The sequence below is a fragment of the Hippoglossus stenolepis genome, chromosome 19 (genome assembly GCF_022539355.2).
Source record: "Hippoglossus stenolepis isolate QCI-W04-F060 chromosome 19, HSTE1.2, whole genome shotgun sequence".
Taxonomy (NCBI): domain Eukaryota; kingdom Metazoa; phylum Chordata; class Actinopteri; order Pleuronectiformes; family Pleuronectidae; genus Hippoglossus; species Hippoglossus stenolepis.
The window spans coordinates 16,572,318-16,595,938 of record NC_061501.1 but is presented as its reverse complement, the minus strand read 5'-3'; the positions used below and the strand labels follow the sequence as shown (position 1 = coordinate 16,595,938).

The 23,621-nt window shown below is 43.8% G+C and overlaps 1 protein-coding gene across 4 annotated transcripts in view; it reads right to left on the bottom strand.

Moving 5' to 3' along the window:
• The window catches only part of LOC118098926 (RNA-binding Raly-like protein), an 81,075-nt gene that overhangs the window by 5,687 nt on the left and 51,767 nt on the right, over positions 1–23,621 (bottom strand). For 2 of the 4 annotated variants that reach the window (XM_035143182.2, XM_035143181.2), the window contains exons 3-7: positions 8,676–8,751; positions 7,619–7,666; positions 6,219–6,400; positions 2,304–2,420; positions 628–797 (exon numbers count right to left, since the gene is read on the bottom strand). In XM_035143182.2, the coding sequence (XP_034999073.1) occupies positions 628–797; positions 2,304–2,420; positions 6,219–6,400; positions 7,619–7,666; positions 8,676–8,751 (593 nt within the window). The remainder of the gene's footprint in view (positions 1–627; positions 798–2,303; positions 2,421–6,218; positions 6,401–7,618; positions 7,667–8,675; positions 8,752–23,621) is intronic. The other 2 variants (XM_035143183.2, XM_035143180.2) reach the window with 2 other exon arrangements.

Sequence of the window (23,621 nt, the reverse complement as noted above, 5' to 3'; positions counted from 1 at the left end):
GCCAGTATCTGTTTCGAATCAGCAATTCTGTGTGTTGTCGAGTTTGTTGGCTGACGGAACATTTTCTCTTTTAAATCATCTTCAAGTTAAAACATGAAACCTTCTCATTTTTCCATAGTGTCATTTTAAGAATTGTAGACAGTTTGTCTACCAAAATAAACAAATTACTGTTGTAATATTTTTTTTATTTCACGACAGTTTTCTTTATCTTTTGAGAAAGAGAGATAAAAATAAAAACCTCCTCTTCCCCCGTTCTGCATGCACCATTTCACGGTCAGCTCCACAGCCGTCCATGCAGTTCTCGTCTAAAACCCCCGTACTATGTGTCTTAAGCCCTTGGCTTTAATTCCAGCCCGTGAGTGTGTACGTGTGCGAGCCCCGTGACTGTGTGTGGGCTTGTGAAGGGCCATGTTTCCGCCGTCTGAGCCGGGGTCGTCAGGGAGAAACTGTCAGTCCGGGCGCCCTCGCCATTCACTCATGTGAAGCCCTGCTCTCTCAGATCTGTGGCCATGAATAATTCTGGAAAATTAACTTTCAGAAAGCAAAGACTCTCTGCCCACTGGAGAGCTCCCCAAAGTGCCTCGCTCTCTCTCCCTCCCTGTCAGCGCCGTCAGCCCTTTCTCTTACCAGATGGTGGCTGCCCTCCTCGTCGTAGTCGTCCTCACCTCCATCGGTCATCTCTCCCGCCTCCACGTCCAGCTCCCCGTCCCCGGCCTCCTCCCCGGAGTTCTCCGCCGTCTCCGACACCGACTCCTCGTGCAGGGAGTCGCAGTTGTCCTCGTACTTTCTCTGAGACTCTTGGAGTGAGACACAGAGAGTGAAGTCAGCGGGACACCGAGATCAGTATCGGTTTTCTTCCTATAGAAGCTGCAAAGTTGACTTGGCTGCTGTTTTCAGAGACATAAAGGCTTCTCCTGCTGCTTCTTACACTCAACTGGACACAAGCAGTTTGACCTCAACAACAGAAAATCCACTTTCTAGATATTTCTTGATACAGTTTTCAGCCGTCGTTCTTACAAACAAGCAGATTCAGATATTTCACTGAAGCTTTAGGAGCATGAACACAACCAGGAGCATCTCTTTATCACTTTCCATTCAACCTAAGCAGGTAGATGATTAAATGAAGCGGACGTAGACACTGGCTGAAGCACGATTTAATATTTCTGGACTTCCACCCGGTGCTAAATCGAGTGGATCAAACATCCCTAAGAGGAAACTACTCAGGTGTGGTCACACAGATTAAGCGAAGCACGTTTTCATCCCGTGCAACTCAGACAAATGTGACCAGTGGAGCGAAACAGCAAATGTACCGACTGTACATTAGCAATAAGCTACGTAGCGACAGACACACGCACTGTGCCTGTGGGGGTGTGTCCGAGCTTTTCTGTTCATCTTAATAGAAAAGTTCCCTCCATTATGTACCTCCAGTTTTACCGTAAAGCAAATCCAGAATGTCATCTGGTTACATCTTTCCAAAGCCTGTGTGCACTCACGTCATCTCTAAACTTAATTTTGTGTTTCCTATGCAAACTGTCAGATGTCAAATTAAATTTCAAATATGAAATATTACAGTAGGTGATTTGAAGGGGGTGGGTGGGTGTGTACCTCCAAAAAAGATTCCCTTTACAATCTTTGACACAATGTTTTATTTTTTTAGAAACAACCTTATGTTGAATACATCAATAGTTGTATGAATATATGATCAATCATGGCGTCTGCCGCCTTTCTTTGATAAACACGCATTCAATGAATCTTCTTCTTTTTTGAAACATTTCAAAGAAAAGATTGTTTTTCAAGCCTTCACATGTCATCTTGAGTTTTCACTGTTCTCTTTTATCTGCTCTTGAATTTATTCTCACTTCTAACAAACCCCACAGAAGTTTGCACGAAGAACCAAGTTCTGTGATTTTTCTTTTTTTTGGTTCTTTTTGTTGCTTTTGAACTGTCGCAGTCACAGAAGAAAATGTGGGGTTTTTAATAAACAGTGCAAACATGCATTTTGGAAAATTTACAACACGCACTCTTTTTTTGACACAAATTCCTCGTGACCTTCACAGTGAGCTGCACTCGGAGCCCGTCCTGTGGTGCAGGGCGTCTGTAAAGACCTCTCATATAAACTGAGTCAGCGTGGTGTTGACGCCTGTTCACTGATATGATGGAGAGCTCTGCTGCTCTTATCTCCCACAATGTCACAAAGACTTATAGCCGGCGTTGAGCTCTTAATTTCCCTCCCTCAGTGGTCGGCGTCCTTTTCCCCCTTTATTTCTCTTTCCTCCCCCTCCTGCTGTGATCCTGCTCCTCACCAGACTCGGCTCGCTGCTGCTTCTCAATCTTCTCCAGACGTCCGAGTAAAGAGTCGATCTTCATCTTAATCTGAGTCAGCTCCCGTTTGATGGTCTGAAGCTGGTCCGTCTTCACTGCTGAGGCCCGGAAAAAAGAAACAGAAACAGAGCGTCTTCATTCATAGCTTGGTTAGTTTTTCATTTAGCTCTAATGATGCTGCCTCACGCGGTTTATTACCGACTGCACGCTGTCATCAGTTAATATGCTTGGTTTTTAATTTTGGATATCAAATCATCTCTCTTTCCTCGGGGAAGAACATCTCAGTCCGGCCAACTGCAAAGTCACCGAGCTGAAACTGTGGACCCGCTGTTTTCAATTTGAGGATTAGTAGCAGGCTTACGCCCACCACCCTGCACAGCGCAGCTCATGTTCTGCACAATAGTGCCAATATCTCTCAGTTGGCATGAGAAGCCAACTGAGAGAGAGAAAGTAATATGATATTATTACATAGACACTTAGCTTTTACTGTTCCCCGTAGGAGGGGACTGCTGCAAAAAACTGGGGCAGTGCTCGAGTCGCACACATCGTAGATTTATTCAGTGATAGTAAGTTCCTCTGTATCTTATCAGTTAATAACAGAAAATACTGAAATATGAAATGTGGTTTCCAGATGTAAATCAACATTGCTAAGGTTTAATATTTTTCCAGACTGTTTTTTATGGATGGTTTAGACTTTCTGACCAATAGGAGGAAGACACAACCCAGGTAGGTTATGACAATAGGACGAACTCTAATCTGTACAAGCTGAAAAGACTGAAGAGCAGATCAACAGCAGCTCATGCACTATTTTAAACATCAGCTTTGTTTTGTGTTTTCTCTGAAATCTAAACAACCTGCAGCAGGAATTCTCAAATCATTTTAAACAGTTTTTCTTTTTATTAACACCGGTTTAGTTTCAGGCTAATATGAAATTTTGATGGATTTAAATGAACTCAATCCACTGTGTTGCTTTCGCACTTTATTCTTAACACACTCACTGTAACTGTGGCTGATCATTGCCTCACTAACAGAACCACATGAGAAACACGGGGCACAACTTGCCCTCCCACAGCTTCTGTTTACTGCCTCATGAATTATTGCTTTTTCCCTCTTCCCCGCTTCGCTTTGCTCTCCGTGTTCACTCCACAATGCACGTCTGAGTTTTTTGGGGGAAAATGAAGCAAAACCAAATCATGTCAAAGTTTGCCTTTGATCCTCGATGTGTCGCACGCAACGAACATCTGCTGGAAATTTCAAAAAGGAAGCCGCCGTTAATTCAATCAGGCCGAACCTCACGGTTGCTGAAGAGAGGATGCTCTTCCTCAGCAGCTTGAACCGAGCAGATTAAAGAATCCGGACCCTGAAGTAATAAAATAATCGTATTCCTTAACCCTTGGAAGCTGAGATGTGTCAGGTTTTTTATTTTTTGGGAGCGGAGGGGAGGAAAACAGACAGCATAAGTTGAGACGGGAACATAAAATTCTCTTTGACACCTCTCAGGTTCCGTCAGGGCTGGCGAGCGGCTGGATGAGCGCTCGGTAAACAAGCCCACGACTTCCTGTAAAGCTGCAGCCAGAAAAACCAGCGGCGGGAGACCAGACGGAATCAAAACATCCGCTGTGTGGCATCATGTCGGCATTCGGCTCTTTAACTAAAGTTTCTCTGTGTACATTTACACCCACACAACATCACAATGCAGAGCCCCCCCCCCCTACATGTCTGTGCACTGCTATGTATGAGCTAAACTGATGCATAAAACATAAACTTGTACGCTCTGAGCAGATGTCAGTGCATGAGAGAAACGTGTGACGTATTAGCCTGCACTTAACTGGATTTCCCAACAGGACGTTTTAATCTTTCAGTGGAATTCATGCTGACAAAGAACCCGAGTGCTGCTTAGGTACGATTCAATGTGGTGTAGTTACTTCTTTAAAAAGCAGCAGGATTTTAGAGAAAGGGCCACGCGGATGGCGATACACACGTCTCATGTTTCCTCGTAAAGCAGCCGTCAAGCCCTGAAGCTCCAGAGACGCACAGAATGGACCTTTGTGCTGCGGCAACAAGGAGAAAACAGTGGATAAACAACGGTATCTCCGACTGTCTCTATCTCCTCCTCGGTATCACCTGCGTCCGTGCGCACAAAGCAACTTCCACAAACGCTCATGTACACACTCGATTCCTTATTCCAACGCTATCTGAGCTCGCGGTGGGCAGCTTACTAGTTGTCGTTTGAAGATAAGAAAGTGTGGAACAGTTTTTTAATTTATCGCCGCCTCCAGGCCTTTTTCCCCCTTTGTGCTATCAGTCTCATAAGCTGCGGAGAGAAAAGCGAACACGTCCTAATCCAAACGGCGTTTCATCAACACGGTGTCGAGGGACGACTCGGGTTAAAGGAAACGGGCAAGAATGAAAAAAACGTCATTGTTATTTAATCAGCATTAAGGGAAGATTTAGGGAAACGAGAAATGGATCTAATTTTAGGAGCTGGTGATGAACTGCAGAAATGTTTATCTGGGGGATACTGAGGGTGAATCTCCTGAATCACTGGTCTATGAAGATTAAACCGGACAAAGAGCTGGTGAGGCTGATGTAACTCAGACCCGAAATAGATGATGACAAGCTCCCAGCTCGGAGGTATTAACAGTATGGAGGATGCTTGGGAGAAATCTTAACACGGAATGAATGGAAACATGATTATTTTACCATTTTAATGTTTATCTTGTATTTGTGTTTAATATCACGTCATCTGAATCTAAGACGGAGTGTTTGGGACTTAATTTTGGACAAAATCTGTTTAAATCCAATCTTAATATTGACAAACTGTAAATTGTTTGAATATGAATTCCTACGTCAACCATTTTAAGATAGATGTTGTGGTTAAGGCTCCGGAAATGAGTGTAAATCATTGTAATTTCCTCTGAGATTGTGTGTGTGTGTGTGTGGATCAGTGCAGCCTGTGACTTTATTCCTTTATTACTATTACTATTAAGTTTAATTTTATCTTCAGTCTTTCTTCAACAGAAACAATAGGTCCAAAGTCAACCTCATCCTCATGATCCGTCCGTCTGACGCAGTTTCTTTATTTCCCCCGGAGTGAATTGTTGTACACGAGTCCTGCAACCTGCCCACACTGACCCACCCTGTTGGACAAGCTAACCTTATTCTCCTGTCCAATCTATCTGGGCCAAAGTCTTTACCAGCGGTGATTTTTCATGGTCCTGGCAGAAGCGAATTAGTCTCCCGACACACAGCAGCGTGGCTCAGACACACGACAGAGGATTCATTGACTCTGTCCAAAAAAGAGGAACGAGATGGGCTGATTTCCCCCTTCGCTAAAATACTAAATGCGAGCGGGTTCTCCTGACAGACCTCACCAAGCTGCTCGCGCTGATAACACCGGCCGAGACGGGCAACAATGAACAAACACTGTAGCCAATTACACAGCCGGCTACGAGTGGTGAGGCGAACGTTGAGGAAAACACAGCTGACCACGGCTCCACATAGATGCCCCCAATCTCACGTTAATTACATTTAGGACGTTATAAAGCATCTCCGGCTAATCAGACGACCCAATGAGATCCAGATGGATCCCAGAGCTGTTTGCTGAGCGGGCGCTGCTCCGAACGCTCAGATTGTATTTGTGTTTGTTGTTTTTCTCTCCCTCTACATCGCAGCGCGGTTTGTTCAGAGCTGCTGGATTGAATTAAAAAGCTTTTCTCGGCGGCGTAAGTAGCACAGCTGAATCACGTCGCCGCCTTCTCCTCCCCGAGCCTCTCCGCCGTCACTCTTTTGAAAGGGACTGAATGCATATTGGCGTAATTGGACTGCGTCACAAACTCTTGTAAAAACACTAGACAAGTAACAAACACAAAAGAAGGACCTTATACTGTACGTACGTTTGAGCCCGGAGGAGGAGGAGGATGTGGGAGGTCTGGAGGATGAAGAGGAGGAGGAGGAGGATGTTTTGATGGGGAAGGAGGTCTTCCCGCGGCGGGAGGATGGAGCGATCACCCTGGAGCGTTTGAGGGGGATCACGGCTCTGGGTGGGGGGGCCACTCTGCCATGGTAGTCGAAAAGCCTGGAGAAATAAAAACACCAACAATATTACACTTCTCACACAGTTTTTATAAGTTACTGTATCCAATAACACGTCATACAGCATTTTGAAAACCAAGGTTTATCTATTTATTTCACCTTCGGCTCAAGTGCTGCATTGCAACGTTCATATCTATATGGATTTCTCTTGGATTCTTTGTCTCAGCCTGTATAAAACAAAAGGTAGACGCTCACCTCCACAATAATCCCCTCACACATCCTCTCAAAGTGAAGAGGATAAAGAGAAGAAGGCGCTAAATGTCAGATGAAGGTGTCAGCGTCGACTGTGACAGTGGACGTCAGTCACGGCTCTCAACAAGTCTGACATTTAGAAAAATGCCTCTGCAGATAATCACTCGTATCGCCCGCAGATAAACGAGGGAGACAACAGACAGCGTTTTCTGCATCGGCGTGTTGTCCCGTGCGTTCAGCCATTTTGACAATCGGACTATTTAAAAGGTGCCTCTGAGGGACGGTTAGTAAATTGAATCTGACAAGGGGGGGACCTTTAATGAGGAAGAGTCAAAGTCTGAAGAGGAACTGACCATTAAGTAAAGCCCTCCATCCAAATAGGTGCTGTCCGGTTTCAGCTTAGAATCATAACAAGGCATTGGAGCCATATCAGGCTTTGGATTTCTAAACAAGTGTTTAGCCTTTAAAAATGAAAAACTCTGCAACAAAAGTATAAGAAATGTATTTAACAGTCTATTCTTCTGTTTGTCCAGCTAACTATTGTACTACAGTAGTAACCATTCATCATTATTACTAAGAACATCATAGACTCTATGTAAAGATGAGCAATATGGCAGCTCCCCAAAAGTGGAGCCAAATCATCTTTATCACCTGGCTGGCTGCAGTAAAAACCCTGTCTCCTTCATGTTAGTGGATGGGACATGGACCACATTAGAAAATTCAAAAGTACAAGTCAAATTTCTTTTTCCAAAGATGTAATTTAAGGTGTATTCTGCCTCTTTTGCTCACTAGACGGACTGTTTACCTGCAGGCAACCTAAGCCTGCTCACACGTGATTGGTCAAACTAGAAATAGAAACCAGAGGAACCTTCTGGCCCCAAAATCTCCTCCCTCACCTACAGATTTATTCACATGCAGGATCTTTTTATAGAGATTAGGGTTCAGCCAAGGGGTCAATAGTTCCCTTGTTCGGTCCCAGACTTGTTGCCATGATGTGAATGGTACATACCTGTTGTAGAAATCATCCCTGTAGTACTCGTAGTCAAACTCATAGCCACTGTAAGAGAGAGAGAGAGAGAGAGAGGAGGGTGAGGCAGAGATAAAGAAAGGTTGTGTAAAGAGGAGCCATTTTGGATCTGTCAGGGGATCAAGCTCAAGCTGTTCTGACTCGATTGGACGCCCTCTGGTTTTTGCCTAAAGCTCACGGCAGGTTCAGCAGCGAGCCTGAGCCACGCTGGCACGCAAAGACCACAGAGCAACAAAGAAGAAGGAAGGTTTCAGAGGTGGAAAAATACAGTCGGGGGAACGAACTCCGACCCCGGAGAGGAGAATCAATGTTCCGCACACGCTCAGGATGGCAGGTCATTTAGAATTCAGAGGGAGGAATAAAACTGTCGAGAAGAGGAGGATAGAGACGAAGGAGCTGTTTTGAAATGTTGCTACTCTCACAGGAATTTGAATTAGTATTAATGCATCAGTTTTGCCAATTTGGAGAAGTGTAGCGTTGGGTTTTTGCCTCTGCTCTTCCTGTTTCATAATTACCATATTACATCCTGGCTGTTTTCAGCTGCAGCTATAAAATGCAAATTAGGCTTTATGATAACACAATGCACAACAAACAAAAATTAGTGAAAGAACATCGATTCAGAGAGAAACTGAGTAAATTGGTGGGAATATAAACTTTTCCAGTGGACAAACTATTAGTAAAGAGGAAAGTGTCACATTAGGCTTTGCTGCTTTCATCTGTGTGCGACCAGGAGATGTGCACGGGCCAAAGGAATCAGGCTGATGCTTAATGACGCTTGTAACAACGGGCTCTCCTCTGAGCTCCACAGGCCTGTGACCCACAGTCTCCAGTCAAGGCTGTGGAAGATGTGGAGCGCGGTAAAAACTCAATTAGAACTTCAAGGTTCAAAAGGAATAGAATGAATAAAGAAAAAACACACGGGAAACGTAATCATCATTCTCTAAATATTACTCCACGTTTACGTCAGCGGCAGCAGCAGGATGTGGAGGACGGAGGACGGGAGCTGTGAGGAGGAAGTGGTGAGTGGGACGGGTCTCACCTGTAAACGGCGGAGAGCGGCCGCTTGTTGCCGGGCTTGGGCCTGTAGGGCTTGGGCTCGCCTGCCATGTTTATGTCTGCAAAAGAACACACACACACACAGTCAGATAAATCACTCCTGAGTCATTCTTTAACACCCCCCATCAAGCATTTATGAGCAGTATATAAACCATTAATTAATGAGATAAAACCTAATATATATAATTGTGTGATCATATAGTTATACTGTGGATGATTGATTTATCTGCCTGCCAGTAAACATTGGCCGATATGAGTCATAATGATATCTGTGTTTTTCTACGATATATTATTATCCAGTTGTGATTAATTTGAAAGATATTCCTTAGCTATTCAGTAGCTTGATGTATTAATATACATACTTTATCAAATTTCTATATTATATAAGAAGGAACCTCCAAGTTCAATATGTCTTTGTGAGCTCTGAACATTTATCAACAGTTAATGAATCTTTCACAACAGACTTTATGGATATTTTCATGTACTACAGGTTCAGTTATACAATAGTTTACAGTAGTTACAGATCCGCTCATATGATTCAATGTGTTCTGATTAATTACGTAGAGAAACACTGCTACTTAATACTAAATAGGGAGTTCAATTAAAGCACAATCATTTGTATACGTTTTTCAACATTCTCTACTGAACAGGTCGTGTTCAATGATTTCATTCTGTGCACATTCACACTGATGCTTTCCACACAGCAGTGCAACCTGCAATAATTCAAAACCCAGGAACTGTGTCAATGAAAGCCAAAAACCTTGAGAAACCGTCACGCAGAGCGACGGCTGATGATTCTAGTGATGCTACTCCACACAACTCAGAGCGGCGCTTGAACAGAAGGCGGCATAAAAGTACCACTTGATAATAAACGGGAGTAAAACATCTCCTGAAGCGCTGAGCTATTTCCACCTTTTCATGCGACACTTAAATATGCAACACACAAAGCTGCAGCACTGGAGGACATGCTCGCTAATGTCGAGGTGCAACGCGAGAGCCAATTTTCTGAGGCACAACTGGAGACCTCGCTACGCCGTGCACTGGAAAGATTACAAAATGAAATTCTCGTCGCGGAGCAGGAGAGAATCCTTGAGCACGGAGGAGCAAATAAAGGAAAACTCCGACAAAAGCCGGGCGTCAGGGAGGCTTTGATTTATAGGCAGCTGCTCGTTCTTTGTGTTTAAAAGTAAAAAAATTAAAATCTGGCGCACAGTTTTGTGATCGAGCAATGCAGAATTTTTTCCATTCGCTATCTCTGCACTGCCAAGGGTGTTGCAAGGTCCTTGTGTTCGGTGCCCGGTCTGAGTGCCGACTGGGAGACGAGCCAGTGGGTCAGAAGAAGCTCCAGAAACTTTACGATGCACACGTGAGGCTACGTTGACTCAAAGGGGAGGAAAGTGAGAACTTCATCTGAGGGTCAGAGCTAAAAGTAGCATCCTTACTATTACCTCCGCCAAACCTCCACTTCTCAAAAACTACTGTACGGATTAACACTAAACTGGGTGGAAAGATATGGTGTGAGTCAGGGAAGAACCCATTACACTTTGGTGCGGGTCCAGGAATATATTTTTAACTTAGGGCATTTTCTTTTAAGGGAACCGATATTTTTAAAAGTGTTAAATTTGTTGCAGATTCACAAAAATCTGTGAATTTAAAATATGGACTGAATACAAGGGCCGTCCCTTTTTATTAGAAATTAAAACATTAATTTGACCCTGGGAGAAAAGTTTTTCTTTGTCCTCCTCCAATTCAAAATCGTCTGAAGTAGTTTGTCTCCTTATCCATCAAAGCACGATCACTGAACCCACTGTATTCAAACAAATTGTCAAATTCTTTCAAATTAGATTTTTGGAAAAACTGACAGCCCCACTGGCTAAATATTATTCTCCAAAAATATGTATAAATTAATTTAAAAGAACTGCGTATGGGGACCAAAGGTGGTAAAATCCCATCATTTTCTTTAGAAATAAATATTTTCTTTGATACCAAACAACCTTTTGAAAGCATCTTCACATTTTTTAGAAGTGAAGTCCCCAGAAAAGGTCATTTCAAAGCCAACAAGAGAGAGTGTGAGAAAAAATATATCCATCAACACGATGCCCTTGAAAGAATAAACCCAAACTTCTTCAGTGTTGTTGGAGTCCCTCTGAATAAGAGCCTCAGAGGTACATAGATCACTTTAAAGGAACTTTCTTTTTGCATGGAGACACATTTTCACTATCATTACATCCCTTCCAGCGATACACATATGCTTAACTAATTCATGCATCCTCCCTGCCACCTCCAGCCCCGACACCAAACGAGCGAAGCGCCCCGATCCCCCGGAGTGGAATCGCACCAGGGACAAAATAAGCTGCTGGCAAACTCTCGTCTCCTTCTCCCTGAGGCTGCTCTTATGAGAAATAGGATTAAACCCTGGTCTGTTTGTACACCAACTACTTAGACATGCTAAAACACAGACTTTTTATGCAGAGCTGCATGACCAAGCGAGTGTGTGTCTGCATACATGACGGAGCATGTTGGGATTTACCGTGATGCTCATTAACCCGAAGGTTTACATAGAGGCAGGAGGGTCGTACCTTTAATTAGCCGGCAGAAACCAAGAAAATATAACTGATAACAAAAAGCTCAGACTGCTTAAAAACCTTCAGATGAATCTTGATGAGCCACAGAGTTACTGCAGAAATCAGGTTTTTCTTTAAAGCAAATCAACACCAGGAAATGGAAAATGTCAAGAAAATGTCCATATTTCGAAGGATGTCTGAAATGACATCCTCTGAAATGTAGAGGCTCTGCCTACGGTGGGTCTGCATTGCAGCTTGTGTCTTAAACGGCTGAAACACTTCATGATGCTGAGGTTTACAACTGATGAAACCTCCCTAACATCCGCTGAAAGATACACAAAGTGCGTAAAGGCCTCGGAGCGAGCTACACAGCTAACTGCCTTATTAAGTATTTGCCTTTGAGAAAATTGCGACCATCTGCTGCCGGTTTATTGGAGGATCCCAGCATCAGGGGAAGCAGCTTTTACACGTCGGCGTGTTTTACTAACCTCACTTCTGTTTAGAGGCAACTAAAGCTTAACAACTGTTTAGCTTAAATCTCTTATGTAGGTTTTGGCAGAACACTTAGTGTCTACGCAGCAGTAAAACCATGCGTACTGGGTCTGCAGTGTTTTATTCATACGTTAGTCAGTTGTTCTTGTGTTTTTTTTCCGTTGCTTCGTGCCTTCGTTTATTTTTCTCGTTCAGTCTGAAGCTGGGTCAGGCAGGAACGGAGGCGGAGCTCTCCGTGGTGCTGAAGTTACTAATGGTCGCTCTGCACAGCAAATCAAATTAAAAAGGTCTCCATGTTGCAGTTGCATGAACGTACACGTGACGCAATTTCAAATTTGCAGCCCTGAAAGTTATTTTTAGACATTTATGAGCTCCTTTTCTCTTTCTCACAGAGATAGTCTTGTCTTTCTGTCGGAAACGAGAACCGACCAGGAGTGGATAAATATTTGAGGTGGGTTTGTTATTGGCTGAGGAAAAATAAGGAAGGACAGAGGCATAGAGCGTAGGCAATCACCGAAGACAAACCTGAGCTCTTCTGTCAAAAAACATGGATCTGTGACTCCCTGAAGGAGCCTGCCCATGTGTTTTATTGGTCTCATTTGTTACCTTCCATCTGCGTCTCTCTCGGACTTCTCCTCCTCGTGCTTCCTGTTCTCCCCTCAGCCTCACCCTATCCCTCAACGTCTCTTTCTCCATTCCCCTTCACTCTCCCTCCCTCCGCGCCCGCACAAGACGATATCTAATCCCACATCACCATCCCTCACTCTCTCTCACATCCCATTTTTCTTCCCGTGTCCCTGCGCTCGCTGGGGAGGCTCATTACGAGACATTTCAGCGCTGAGCGTCACCTGTGGGGCCTTTTCTATGTGACACCTGTGCCGCCAGTGAATGCTCCGTAAGACTTATTCCTCCTCTCTTTTCATTAGCGAGGGATGAATAACAGCACGGCGACGGAAGTCGAGGCTGTGAATAAATCAGAGCTGTAAACTGAGCCATATGGCTTCATATTGCAGGGGAATCACTGGGATGAGAAAACATGGCGGTGGAGAGCAACGGGACCCAGGAGCGTAAAGGGGGGGTGAGGGTTGTGAGAACGCAGGGGGACAGAAAGACGCTACTGGAAGGAATGTGAATGAGCTACTGTGGCGAGCACGAAAAACTGCTGAAGCCACAACAAATCAGACTCTAATCCGTCGAGCCACTTTTGCATAGAGATCCACTTATACTGTATTCTTATAGAGGCGTTAGGAAGAAAAGGAATTTTCACAAAGCTGAAATATCGCCCCACAGTGTGAAACTGTGCTGTGTAACCATGTACTCTATATAAAGATGGACGACATGACAGGTCATAAACCCTGCCTCCTCCATGTTAGCAGATGGGGCATGGACCAAACTAAAAATGAGAGAACACGTCAAATAAAAGATGGTAGAAGTGTAGAAATTTCATGTAAATTTGGTTTTAACAACCTCCACCAAAGAAATATGTTTTTTACCCCAGTCTGTTTTTCTGTTGTAAGCAAGATTTTGCAAGCTGCTGGTCGGATTACCACAAAATTTAGTGGAAGGAAGATGAATATGTCAGGAAGGAGTCTATAAATAATTAAATTCTGGTGCGGATCCGGAACAGAGAGTGATCCAGGATATTTTTTTTATCTCTTTCTTTAACATTGTGTGTTTAAATTTGTACTGCATTCCTAGAGAATAATTCATGGATCTTGATGAGAAAAGGACTGATATATAGAAGTATGTGCAAATTGGTGTATCTTGATTTGGGCCTTGGTGGAGGTTGGTGCCCTTCTAGTCAAACCGATCGGGCGCGTGCATCATCGTGGTGTCAATCCTGCAGCTCCACTCACTTTTGCACAGACTCTGGCTCTTTGTGATGTCAAAGGCACAAAATGGCGGCACCCGTAATAAGGACATTTTGGCTTAATTCTTGTGGAGACTGGTTGTCCATCTCTATTTACTCTCCCTTTCACACAGACGTCGTTCAGGCTCTGTGACCGTGTCCCCGACTTCCCAGGACAAACCCCCCCTCCCCAAGCAACACTTGAACATGTTGCGTCAAGGCTTCTTCTTTACCTCCACTCTTCCTCTCTCTCAGACGGAGGAGGGAAAACCATCTAATAGCCCCGAGGCTTCAGAGGATAGCGATCAGGCATGGCTAGCACAGGTCACCACAAGGTCAGGGAGAGGGAGAGAGGGATAGATTGTGTCTCGGTGAGCCGAAGAGCCTCTTTGTATTAGTGTGGGCAGAGCGTTGGAAGATGGACAGAAGGGCAGCTTCTTTAAAAATCTATTTCTCCTGCAAGAAGCTGTTCTTATCAGACATAACTCTGTTGAAATAATAATCCCATCCCTCAGCTTTCGCCAGCTCATCTGCGGACGGGCTTTTCTTTAAAAATGTGGTGAGGAAGATTATTGACTGGATACGAGGCGAGTCACGTCCATCAATGTAGTCAATCATAAGAACAAACAATTCAGCCGCATTACTCACTGAAAAACAGGCTCAACACCATTTACATCTCCGGCAGAAATCAGGAGCAACCAGTGACTCATGCCCTCATTTTGAGTTGCAGCAGCTGTACGGCTGAGAACACAGCGAAAGCCGTAATTTGCATGTCAGACGAACTTGCTAGTACCATGTCAAATTTCACCCGGCAACAGAAAATCACAGCACAGTTGGGTTTTGTAGACTTTCACTGCTGCAGTTTCATCGCCCGCTGTGTTGAAGCAAACACGCAGTAATAGACAAAAAAACAATTTCCATGAATCAGTTATCACCTTAGCATGTCTGAGCCGTCGTGCAGAGACGGGAAAAAAAACATGCAGGGACTCAGGCTTTGGTTTGAGATCACATGGGCTGTAAAATATAGATCCAGTCCCTCTATGCTCAACGTTTGATACCTTCTGTATACGAAACATGGATAAAGTCCTTTTAAAACAAATGAGGAACCACTGGAAATAACCCGGTACCTTCAACTGACAGCCTTGACATTGACTGTTAGTATCATTATCTTATCTCGAAGGCCCACATGTTTCTATGCTGACGATATGAAAAACAGAGAATCTTTGTGATTCGGCAATGTCAAAGGAATACAATCTGTGATATTTAATTTATAGGGGCGGTCTCTCTAACCTCGAACATCCCGCCTCCATCAAAGTACAAAAAGTCCTTTCTCCTCCTCATTACATAAAAAGCTGCGGCGTCTCCTTCTGAGTTATATCTGAGATGAGCAGCACGGCGACAAGGTGATTGACTGCAATAAACCTCCTTTCAGACGTATCAGCAAAGACCTTCGAAGAATGAGAAATGTGTTCCTTTCTTTTCCAATAAACAAGAGGAAAATTCAGCCCAGACCAGAGCTGATGGCTCTGCTACACATTAGTTACTTTTTTCTGTCATTTCATTCTCCTCGCCTCGCAAACGCCAACCGTCTATTTGACGAGATAAACATTAAAGGCAAAGACGGGCAAAGGGAAAGAATGAGGGAAGCTTGCCGCTGAGGGAGCTGCCGATCATCTCCTCACGGAACGAGAAACTCTGCCGCCAATCTCCCCAACGTCTTAATTAATTGAGCAAAGTAACTAATCATGCAAATTGTTCCTCAGCAGGAGAGATGCGAGCAACGAGGTGAGGAAAGCGTGGAGGAGCTGAATCACGCAGGTGATGGACGTGCAGGAGGGACCGGTACGGATGTGGGGAATTCATCTTCCCTCTCCGGCTCCGGCGCGGTTGCTTTTGATGTGAACTCCTCGATGAATTGTGATCAGGTCCAGTCTGAGAGGACGGCAGAAGGTCTGAGCGGAAGGAATTTGCCACATCTAATTCCAAACGCCGTACATCACGGCCTGCAGGCGAGGCCCTGGCTGGCTCAGGGATCATGAAACGCCAGGTACACGTTTCATCTTTGGCCGATAAAGGACATTTTTCAGGTGTCGACTGACAACTTAATTGACAGTTTTCCATGAAACCTCAGTTTGAATTAGAATCAAATGTGTCATCCCAGCAGATCCTTACTGTGGCCTGACAGGTTTTCATTTTCACTAAGTCCTTCCTGCTTCGTGCAGAATCAGACGTCAACCTTCACTGCCAGACATGAGCTTTGTTCATAACTTTTTCTGTGCGTGAGAAGCTTTAAATCAAAGATCACACGACGCAGCAAGCAGCTTGTTTATGAACAGCTCTCAACAACAAGAGTCACAGGAGGCCACGCAGTGGCCCGCTGTCGTCTAATTACATGGAAGAAAAGAGTGGCGAGGAGACGTGGGGCGACAATCTGCATATCAAAGGTTTGGTTCCAGGAAACTTTGAAGACCGAACATCACACGGGGAGATTCAGGAGAACCATGAATCAAAGTTCAAGGTGAGGTGGGGGTCTACATTTTTCTGTTTGGTTATAAGATTTAAGCTGACACATAAAAGTATCTATGGGGAATTTATGCTTTTGTTTGTCGTATATGATCATGAAATAAATATCTTTTCGTTTTTAACTGTTAGAATAACAATCTGAAGAAGTTGTCTTGGGATCTGGGGAGTAAGAATTGAACTTTTTCCCTAGATTATAAATATATCTATATCTAAATGATTTCACCTGCATCATCCAACCCAGGACGATGTGTTATCAAGAGCAAAGTGACATGATACAGTATAATTTCGACATTGCGATGTTAATGCATCATGATTTACAAATAGTAATAAAGTGCAAAAGTAAACAATATTCAGTTCAATTAATATCACCGATCATATAAAACCTGAAACTTCACAACTTCCAAAGTAACACAAGTCTCACACTTCTGCACAACTGGAACCACAACTGTTCACAACCAACATTTTCAAAGCAGTTGCCATTTGTCTGTTTTCTTCATTGTAGAGTTTCCAGAGTTTCCTCTTCCTCGACTGGTCAGCGATGAGCAAAGCCTCTAAACTCACATCCTCCTTCGATCCTTCTCCTCTTTAATACCAGTCCAGATTCTTACGTGACTACAACAGATCATTACAACACTGGAGCGTGCCTCTCTCTGTAAACACTCGAGCGTGACTCTCAGTCTGATGCCCGGCCTCAGCACCTCTCTCAGCGGCTCCACCGTTCAAACTCCGAAAGGGGATCAGCTCATAATCCCCGGCCCCTTCAGGCACCGGCACAACAGATAAAGGCACCGCATCGGTTTGAGATCACATGCCTCTGTGTGACCTGTGAGAGCCAGTGAGCCGTCTCCCCACGAGTCAACAATGATACACTTCAAAAAGCAGACTATTTGGACGGCCGGTCGGATGAACATGGCGCAGCGAGGGGGCTTAGCGGCGAGGGAGCCGGGCAGCACAACAAACACGGGTATTTAGAGCAAGTGTCTCCTGTGGGAAACATGACGAGCGGCGATAATCAGGGCATCGCCTTCCACTTTCCTCACTGCTGACGAACGGGCCCTTTGTTGTCTCTTTGACTTGCTCCAACATCGCGCTGCTTTAAATGTCCCGCTTAGACATTTATATTTCATTTAAAATGGAAAAACAAAGAGAATCGCTGATTGAGAGAAATCTGACAGGCCCGTCGGTTGCTGGCCTACATGCCCGTGTCACTCATCCCTGCATGTGAGAGCGAAGCAGGAAAGTTCTTCTCAATTATTCCACCGAGTTTGCATTGACAATTGACAGATGCTAATTTTCGCCCGTTCCTCGGAATGGTGCAGTCTTATCTGTCGGCTGTGCACATTAGATCCAATATTAATACGCAGCATTCACCAAAGCCTGTTGCTCTAAATATTCTGCTTCGTCGAGATAAGAACAATAAAATCTGCTGCTGGGCTATAAACCCCCAACCCTCACCCCCCCCTTCCACGAAAAGCTTATCACACGCAGGACTGTGGATAATAAGGTGTCATCTACTTGTGAGTGTTTAGTCCGTGCGTCAGCGATCGTACGTGTGCAGATGTTACTGTGTGTGTGTGTGTGTGTGTGTGTGTGTGTGTGTGTGTGTGTGTGTGTGTGGGTGCCCGTCACTGAATGCTTGTCTTTATGTCACACTGATTGGCCGGAGTCCAGGCAACCTCTGCTTCACTGAATCCGAGCGGAGCTGCCGGTGGAGAGACGAGGAGTCCGGGGGGGGGAGACATCTCGTGACAACTCTGTCACATAATTTCATCATCGATATAGAGGAGTCTCATTAGGTTCCCTTCTGACAGATGAAATCACATTTCCGGGACAGAGGGGAGTGCGATGCGGCCGCTTGTCCAGGCCACGATGTGTTAAAGGCAGAGCTGGTGAATTTTCTTTTTTTTTTTAATTGTAGCGACGAAACTAAAAGAACCTGAATTATCTTGTGGAATCGCTTATGGTTTATTCAGGAGAAGCAGAGCAGTTCCGCCAAGGAGTGAGCTGCACGTGATTTGTTTTCCTCCTCATCAACATGCAAACTGAGATTTTTGGGGGCAAAATGGAGCCAAACACACACACACACACACACACACACACACACACACACACACACACACACACACACACACACACACACACTTCTTCACACTCTCACATACGCCCTTGACACATGGCTTGAGATACACGGAGGACATCTGACAGACGATATAACAGCCTGCCTCTCGTGCTCCCCCACCTCCTTCCCCATTCCCTCACCCTCCCATCATCATCACCAACACACACTCACACACAAACACACACACACACACTCACACGCACACACACTAACATCTGCAGCACAGCGAGACACATTTGCCAAATTTCACAGCAGTAATTTGCAACAGTAACAAGAGGTGACCAAGACGAGACTCAGTGGATTAATAAAAAGAAGCTGCACAGACGACGCTGGAGTGACTTTCTTTGTTTGATCAATTTTCATTAGCAGCCTTACGAAGTGAAAATCACTCAACCGGACCCTCCGCAGGGACGAACGTACACATACAACACAAACATGCACAGAGAGCCCATCCTGCTGGTGCAGAGGGCTGGAACCAACATTTGATCTCCAAAGATTCCTGAGCTGCAAGATCTTAAATATTCATGGAACTCAACCCAAATACTCTGCTCGTGCTCGCAGACGCACAAGAATAAAGGCTGAGAGCTTTTCTTCTCCTAATTAAATTAATTGCAGTATGAAAACACGCTCACGGACACAGGGTTCACCTTGATAAAGAACAAAGTGAAAAGCTAAATCTGCCAGTGGGTATAACTGCACAGCCTCGTGTTTATGCAGAAACCTTTGTTACAACAAAAGAGGGATTTCTCCTTTCGAGTTAATACACAATCACAAATAATGAAAGCTTTTACTTTTCTATCGCATCAATGCAGCAGTTTTGCAGAGCACATTTCAAAATAAGAGATGCTGGTGCCAAGAAATAAATAATGAATCACCGTAGACCTACTCATCCCAGAAGTTACACCCATACACACCTCTTCACGGCCAATCACACACACACTGTTCCAACATTGCTGAATCCGCACAAAAAATCGTACACGAACTGAAGGGAAGAAAAGACCAAGAAAGACCAAATGTTGGAGTGAAACTTCATCTGGATTCGTCCTCCAACAGCCTTTCTCGAAGCCGCCAGCGTTTAACGAAGCCGGGCCCGACACCAAACGAGCATCTGACTCTGCAGAAAGGTTTGACGAATCCAGATTAGCTGCTTTGAAGACACATAACTGAGCTTTCCTTTTCAAAATGTGTCAGGGCTGTCACAAAAATTCATTCAAACGTTTGGGGAAAATATTCAAACGATAATGACCTGTTTCGAATTCAAAACAGTCAGTCTAGAAGTACATAAGACTGTTTGTTGTTTGCCCCATAATCCAGCAGAGGGCAACTCATTACCTGAGTGGACAATCACAACACCGAAGCATCTGAGAAGCGGCATCTGAAAGTGTTACGGGTTCTATGATGAAGGCAACGTGATTGTACCATGCAACTTACATACAAAAAGAGATACGTCCATTTCAAACGATGTAACTGCCCACATACCTCCATGCATCTTTTACTTTGGCGTGGTTGGCAACAATACATCCACTAGAGGGCAGCGCAAACATGTCGATGCTGGAGGAGGTTGTGATATTCGAGTAAAGTCTATAGAAAGAGGCAAAAGCAGCTGTTTTGTAATCTCTCTACGAAAAGTTCTGCCATTGTTGAAATTTCTTCCTCGTACCCTGTGGTCATGGTGCTTGAACCATTGGCTACACTGCCCCCTCACGATTTCCGTAAGTACTGCTCCGTTATGTCTGTATCCGTAATCTTTCAGAAGATGTGAACAAATAAGGACAAAAAGACCTGACTTAAAAATCAGCTGTTGCTTTAATTTTGTTTTCCTGTTCTCTCTAAAAACCCAGTTTGTAACGAGACACCTCATCCTCTCTCAGTCTCTGTCTGTCTCTACGGATCTACAGCTGCCAGACAGAGTACAGAACAATCTCTTTAACAAGCTCAACATCTTCAGCCCATGCACATATTCACTGTCTCCCTCGCTCTTTGCCGAAGGACTTCCTGGATTTCCTCCTCCTGCTCTGTCTCTTGACACTGCCTCCTCCTGTGCTCAGCCCCCTGCTGTGCACAAGCTGCGTATCCACACAGTTCAAATGCAGCTCGCAGATGTACAGTGCAGACGACAGGAAGGAGAAACACGCTGTGGGAGGAGCCTGTGTGCACCTGCGGAATATTGAGCCAACAGCAAGTCAGCCTAATTAGCCAGCCACTGATTTTACATATCTGTTCAGAGATATCTTATTTTTCAGATTTCTTAATCAGCTCTTTGTTTTTTATACTTTCCCTGCACCATGCATTTCTTACTTGGCATTAGATTGGGCTGCATATCACCATCCACATCAACTGTTATAAGGCTGCAACTAATGATTTATTTATATTCATATGATCAGATTCATCTGCTGATCATTTTTCTGGATTAAAATCATTGTTTGGGGTAGAGCACATCTGAAATTAGTGAAATAATCATAATTATTTACAGTAACTCAGACCAAAGAGACTGTAAAACAACATGTCTTATCTGACCCACATTCCCTAACCTAAATCTTCCATTCTGTGGAAGTTCCTCATGAACAACAAGCTTGAAGTAGGTAATCCTTGCAGAAAACAAGGAAATAAACCATTATTTAAATATGCAAACCGTTGCCTCATGGATTAATCAATCAGCTGATCAATGCATCCTTTCAAATTCATGCATATGGATTAAAATTCCCCACAGTCCATCAGCACAAGAGCAAACTACAGAAATCTATGTAAATCTATGTGAGTGTGTGAAAAGCAGCAGCAGAACCAGTCTCATAGGAAACAGGGTCTTGCAGAAAATCTAGTGCTGAGTTGGATCTACATTTCTAAGGTCATGAATAATATCTGCGATACTTTCAAAAACAGAAAGAAGACAGATCTCATCGTTAATAGCGACACGTTGAAAACACTTCTGCAGAACGAACACAGGTTATAACACAAGAGAAACCCGAGCGAGGATGAATCTTGTGAAACAAAAGATCAGGATCCAGCAGGTGACCTGACTTCATATGAGTCAGCTGAGTTTAGTGATGAAAGATAAAAAAAATAAAGACGAAACGATTCATGCTGCAGGTTTAACTTTGCATATTAGATTATTTTTTTGGGCAGATTTATTCAATCGTGCACGAATCAAATCTCAAATATTTGCAACTTGCATTTTCCCGCAGAGCGACGGGAGCCCGGAGAACAATGTCCCCGTTGACTCCTGCAGCGATAATAACAAAAAAACTTACAGCGACGGTTGCGACGCTTCCCCTTGTACATGGTCATCATGTACGGGTCCAGCTTTGCGCTCGGTCAGATCCTGGATGAGGAGCCGGAGGGAGAGAGAGTCGGAGTCGGACTGAGATCCTGAGAGATGCGAGACTTTCAGACTGGAAACAAGAATCAGCTCCTCGCACTGATTCTCTGCTGCTGGAGAGGATCGTACCATGATCTCACACCGGAGGGGGGGGCAGAGCATCTCATTCTCACAGGGATCAGCGCACTGACAGTCACAGACTCAAAGATATTTAAAGGAGAAGATAAATGTGGGTCTACGAGACAAAGAGGAATCTGTGATGATTGATTCTCTTCATCTGCTCTTAATTTAGATCCAGATATTTTTTATTCTAACCCTTTGATTGATTTTTGGGTCAGATTTTACGTTTATAAATCGAAAAAGCAAGAAGCCAAATTTATCTGAGTTGATTAACTGCAGCAAATAAGATTATATGATTATATGATCAGGGCTCAATGTTTGTTTTACATAAGCTATATATGTACAAATTATACTGTCTGTTCATATCTGTTTAAATAAATATATAAATGTCATATTATCCCTCACAAAAGAAAAGATCCTATCTCACTATAGTACAATGAAGACATATTACATTTATCTATAGGTCAGATATTTGGAGCCACACATGTCAAACTCATGGTGGCGCTAGAGGAGAAAGTTAAGGGATCTCCCACATCACTGGGACTCATCCTCTGTTGACCACAACGCAAAACAAGTTGTCACTTTGTCCTCCAAGTGTTTGCAGCTAATTACTATTCTTCAAATTTATCCCGCCGGTCCACCGGGGGATGAGTTAATTCACAGTACGCACCACGCACGTTAGATTCCCTGTCAATTCAACCTTTTGAAAAAAGGACAAATCCCTGAAATCGAGCTCCGTCTCTGACCTTCAGCACGACACTGTTCCTGGTGATGGTTTCACACGTGTAAAGCAGCTTCTGGCTGTGTGAAGAGAAGCAGGAGGAAGCAGCCAGCAGGTGCTCGCTCTGCACCGTAACACTGATTATTATCTGACTCCACATTGGCACATAAAGAATATTCTCCTCCATCCACAACCTCTGGGCGCTCTTCAGTAAAGGTGCTTCTCATCTCACTTGCAAAAGGGGGATTGTGTTGCTACGGAGACAATGATGAGGAAGCACCACGGAGGCTGGTTTTGTGCAATTCATCCCACTACATTACATTATTATTGTGTGGGGTGAATGATAATTTTTTTTTTTTTGGGGTGGTGGAGAAACAAACAACTCTGAAAGCCGACTGGATGGAGAGGAGCCAGATTTCAATCAATATCTCCGTCCTCTGAAAACCACCGTTGCTCTCACACGCGTCACAATGACAAATGTTCTTCTGCGTGTTTTTCACTTTGAAACTCAAAGACGATGAAAATCCCTCAGAGTGGATTTGAGTGAAAACGGCCAATTAAAGTAAATCAATGCAGCGGATAAGATCAAACGCTGAGCTGTAGGTCAAAGTCATTTATTGTAAAAAGGATGAAAATGCTTCCCTCACATATTTAAATTTGTATTTTTATAGAGGAGGAGAAGATCTAAACAATGATTAACCACCAGCCAAGAGAAGAGTCTGTGTATAACAGCATAGCAGAGACATCTACTGTCCAGGATGCATTAATACAACAAGCAGGGTCTAGAATGCAATATTGTAAAAATGGCATAAAATGGGATTTGATCATAATAAAAAAACATTTTCTAACGTCCAAATAAGAAATTAAAGACACATTTACTTAATTCAGAGTATTTTGAATGAGCGTCACACAGAATGAAGCTGGAATCGCAATTTCAATTTGTTCTTTATTAGAAATACCTTAAATAATTTCCTTCATGTTTCCGATGTGAATGAAAAGTCATGAATTCATGTTTGAGAAAAATGTTTTCCATTGAATATCTCAAAACCAGAGCTCTCTGAACCAGAACTTGAATTCTTTTGGTTTTCTCTTACCATCCAAGTTAGATGAACCTACTGGAAGCAGTAAAAACATCTGGCAGCTACAGAGCCAGATGTTTCCCTCATATGTGTAAAAAAACTGATTATGAATATGTTGCCATGAGGATATAATGTCAGTATTGGAC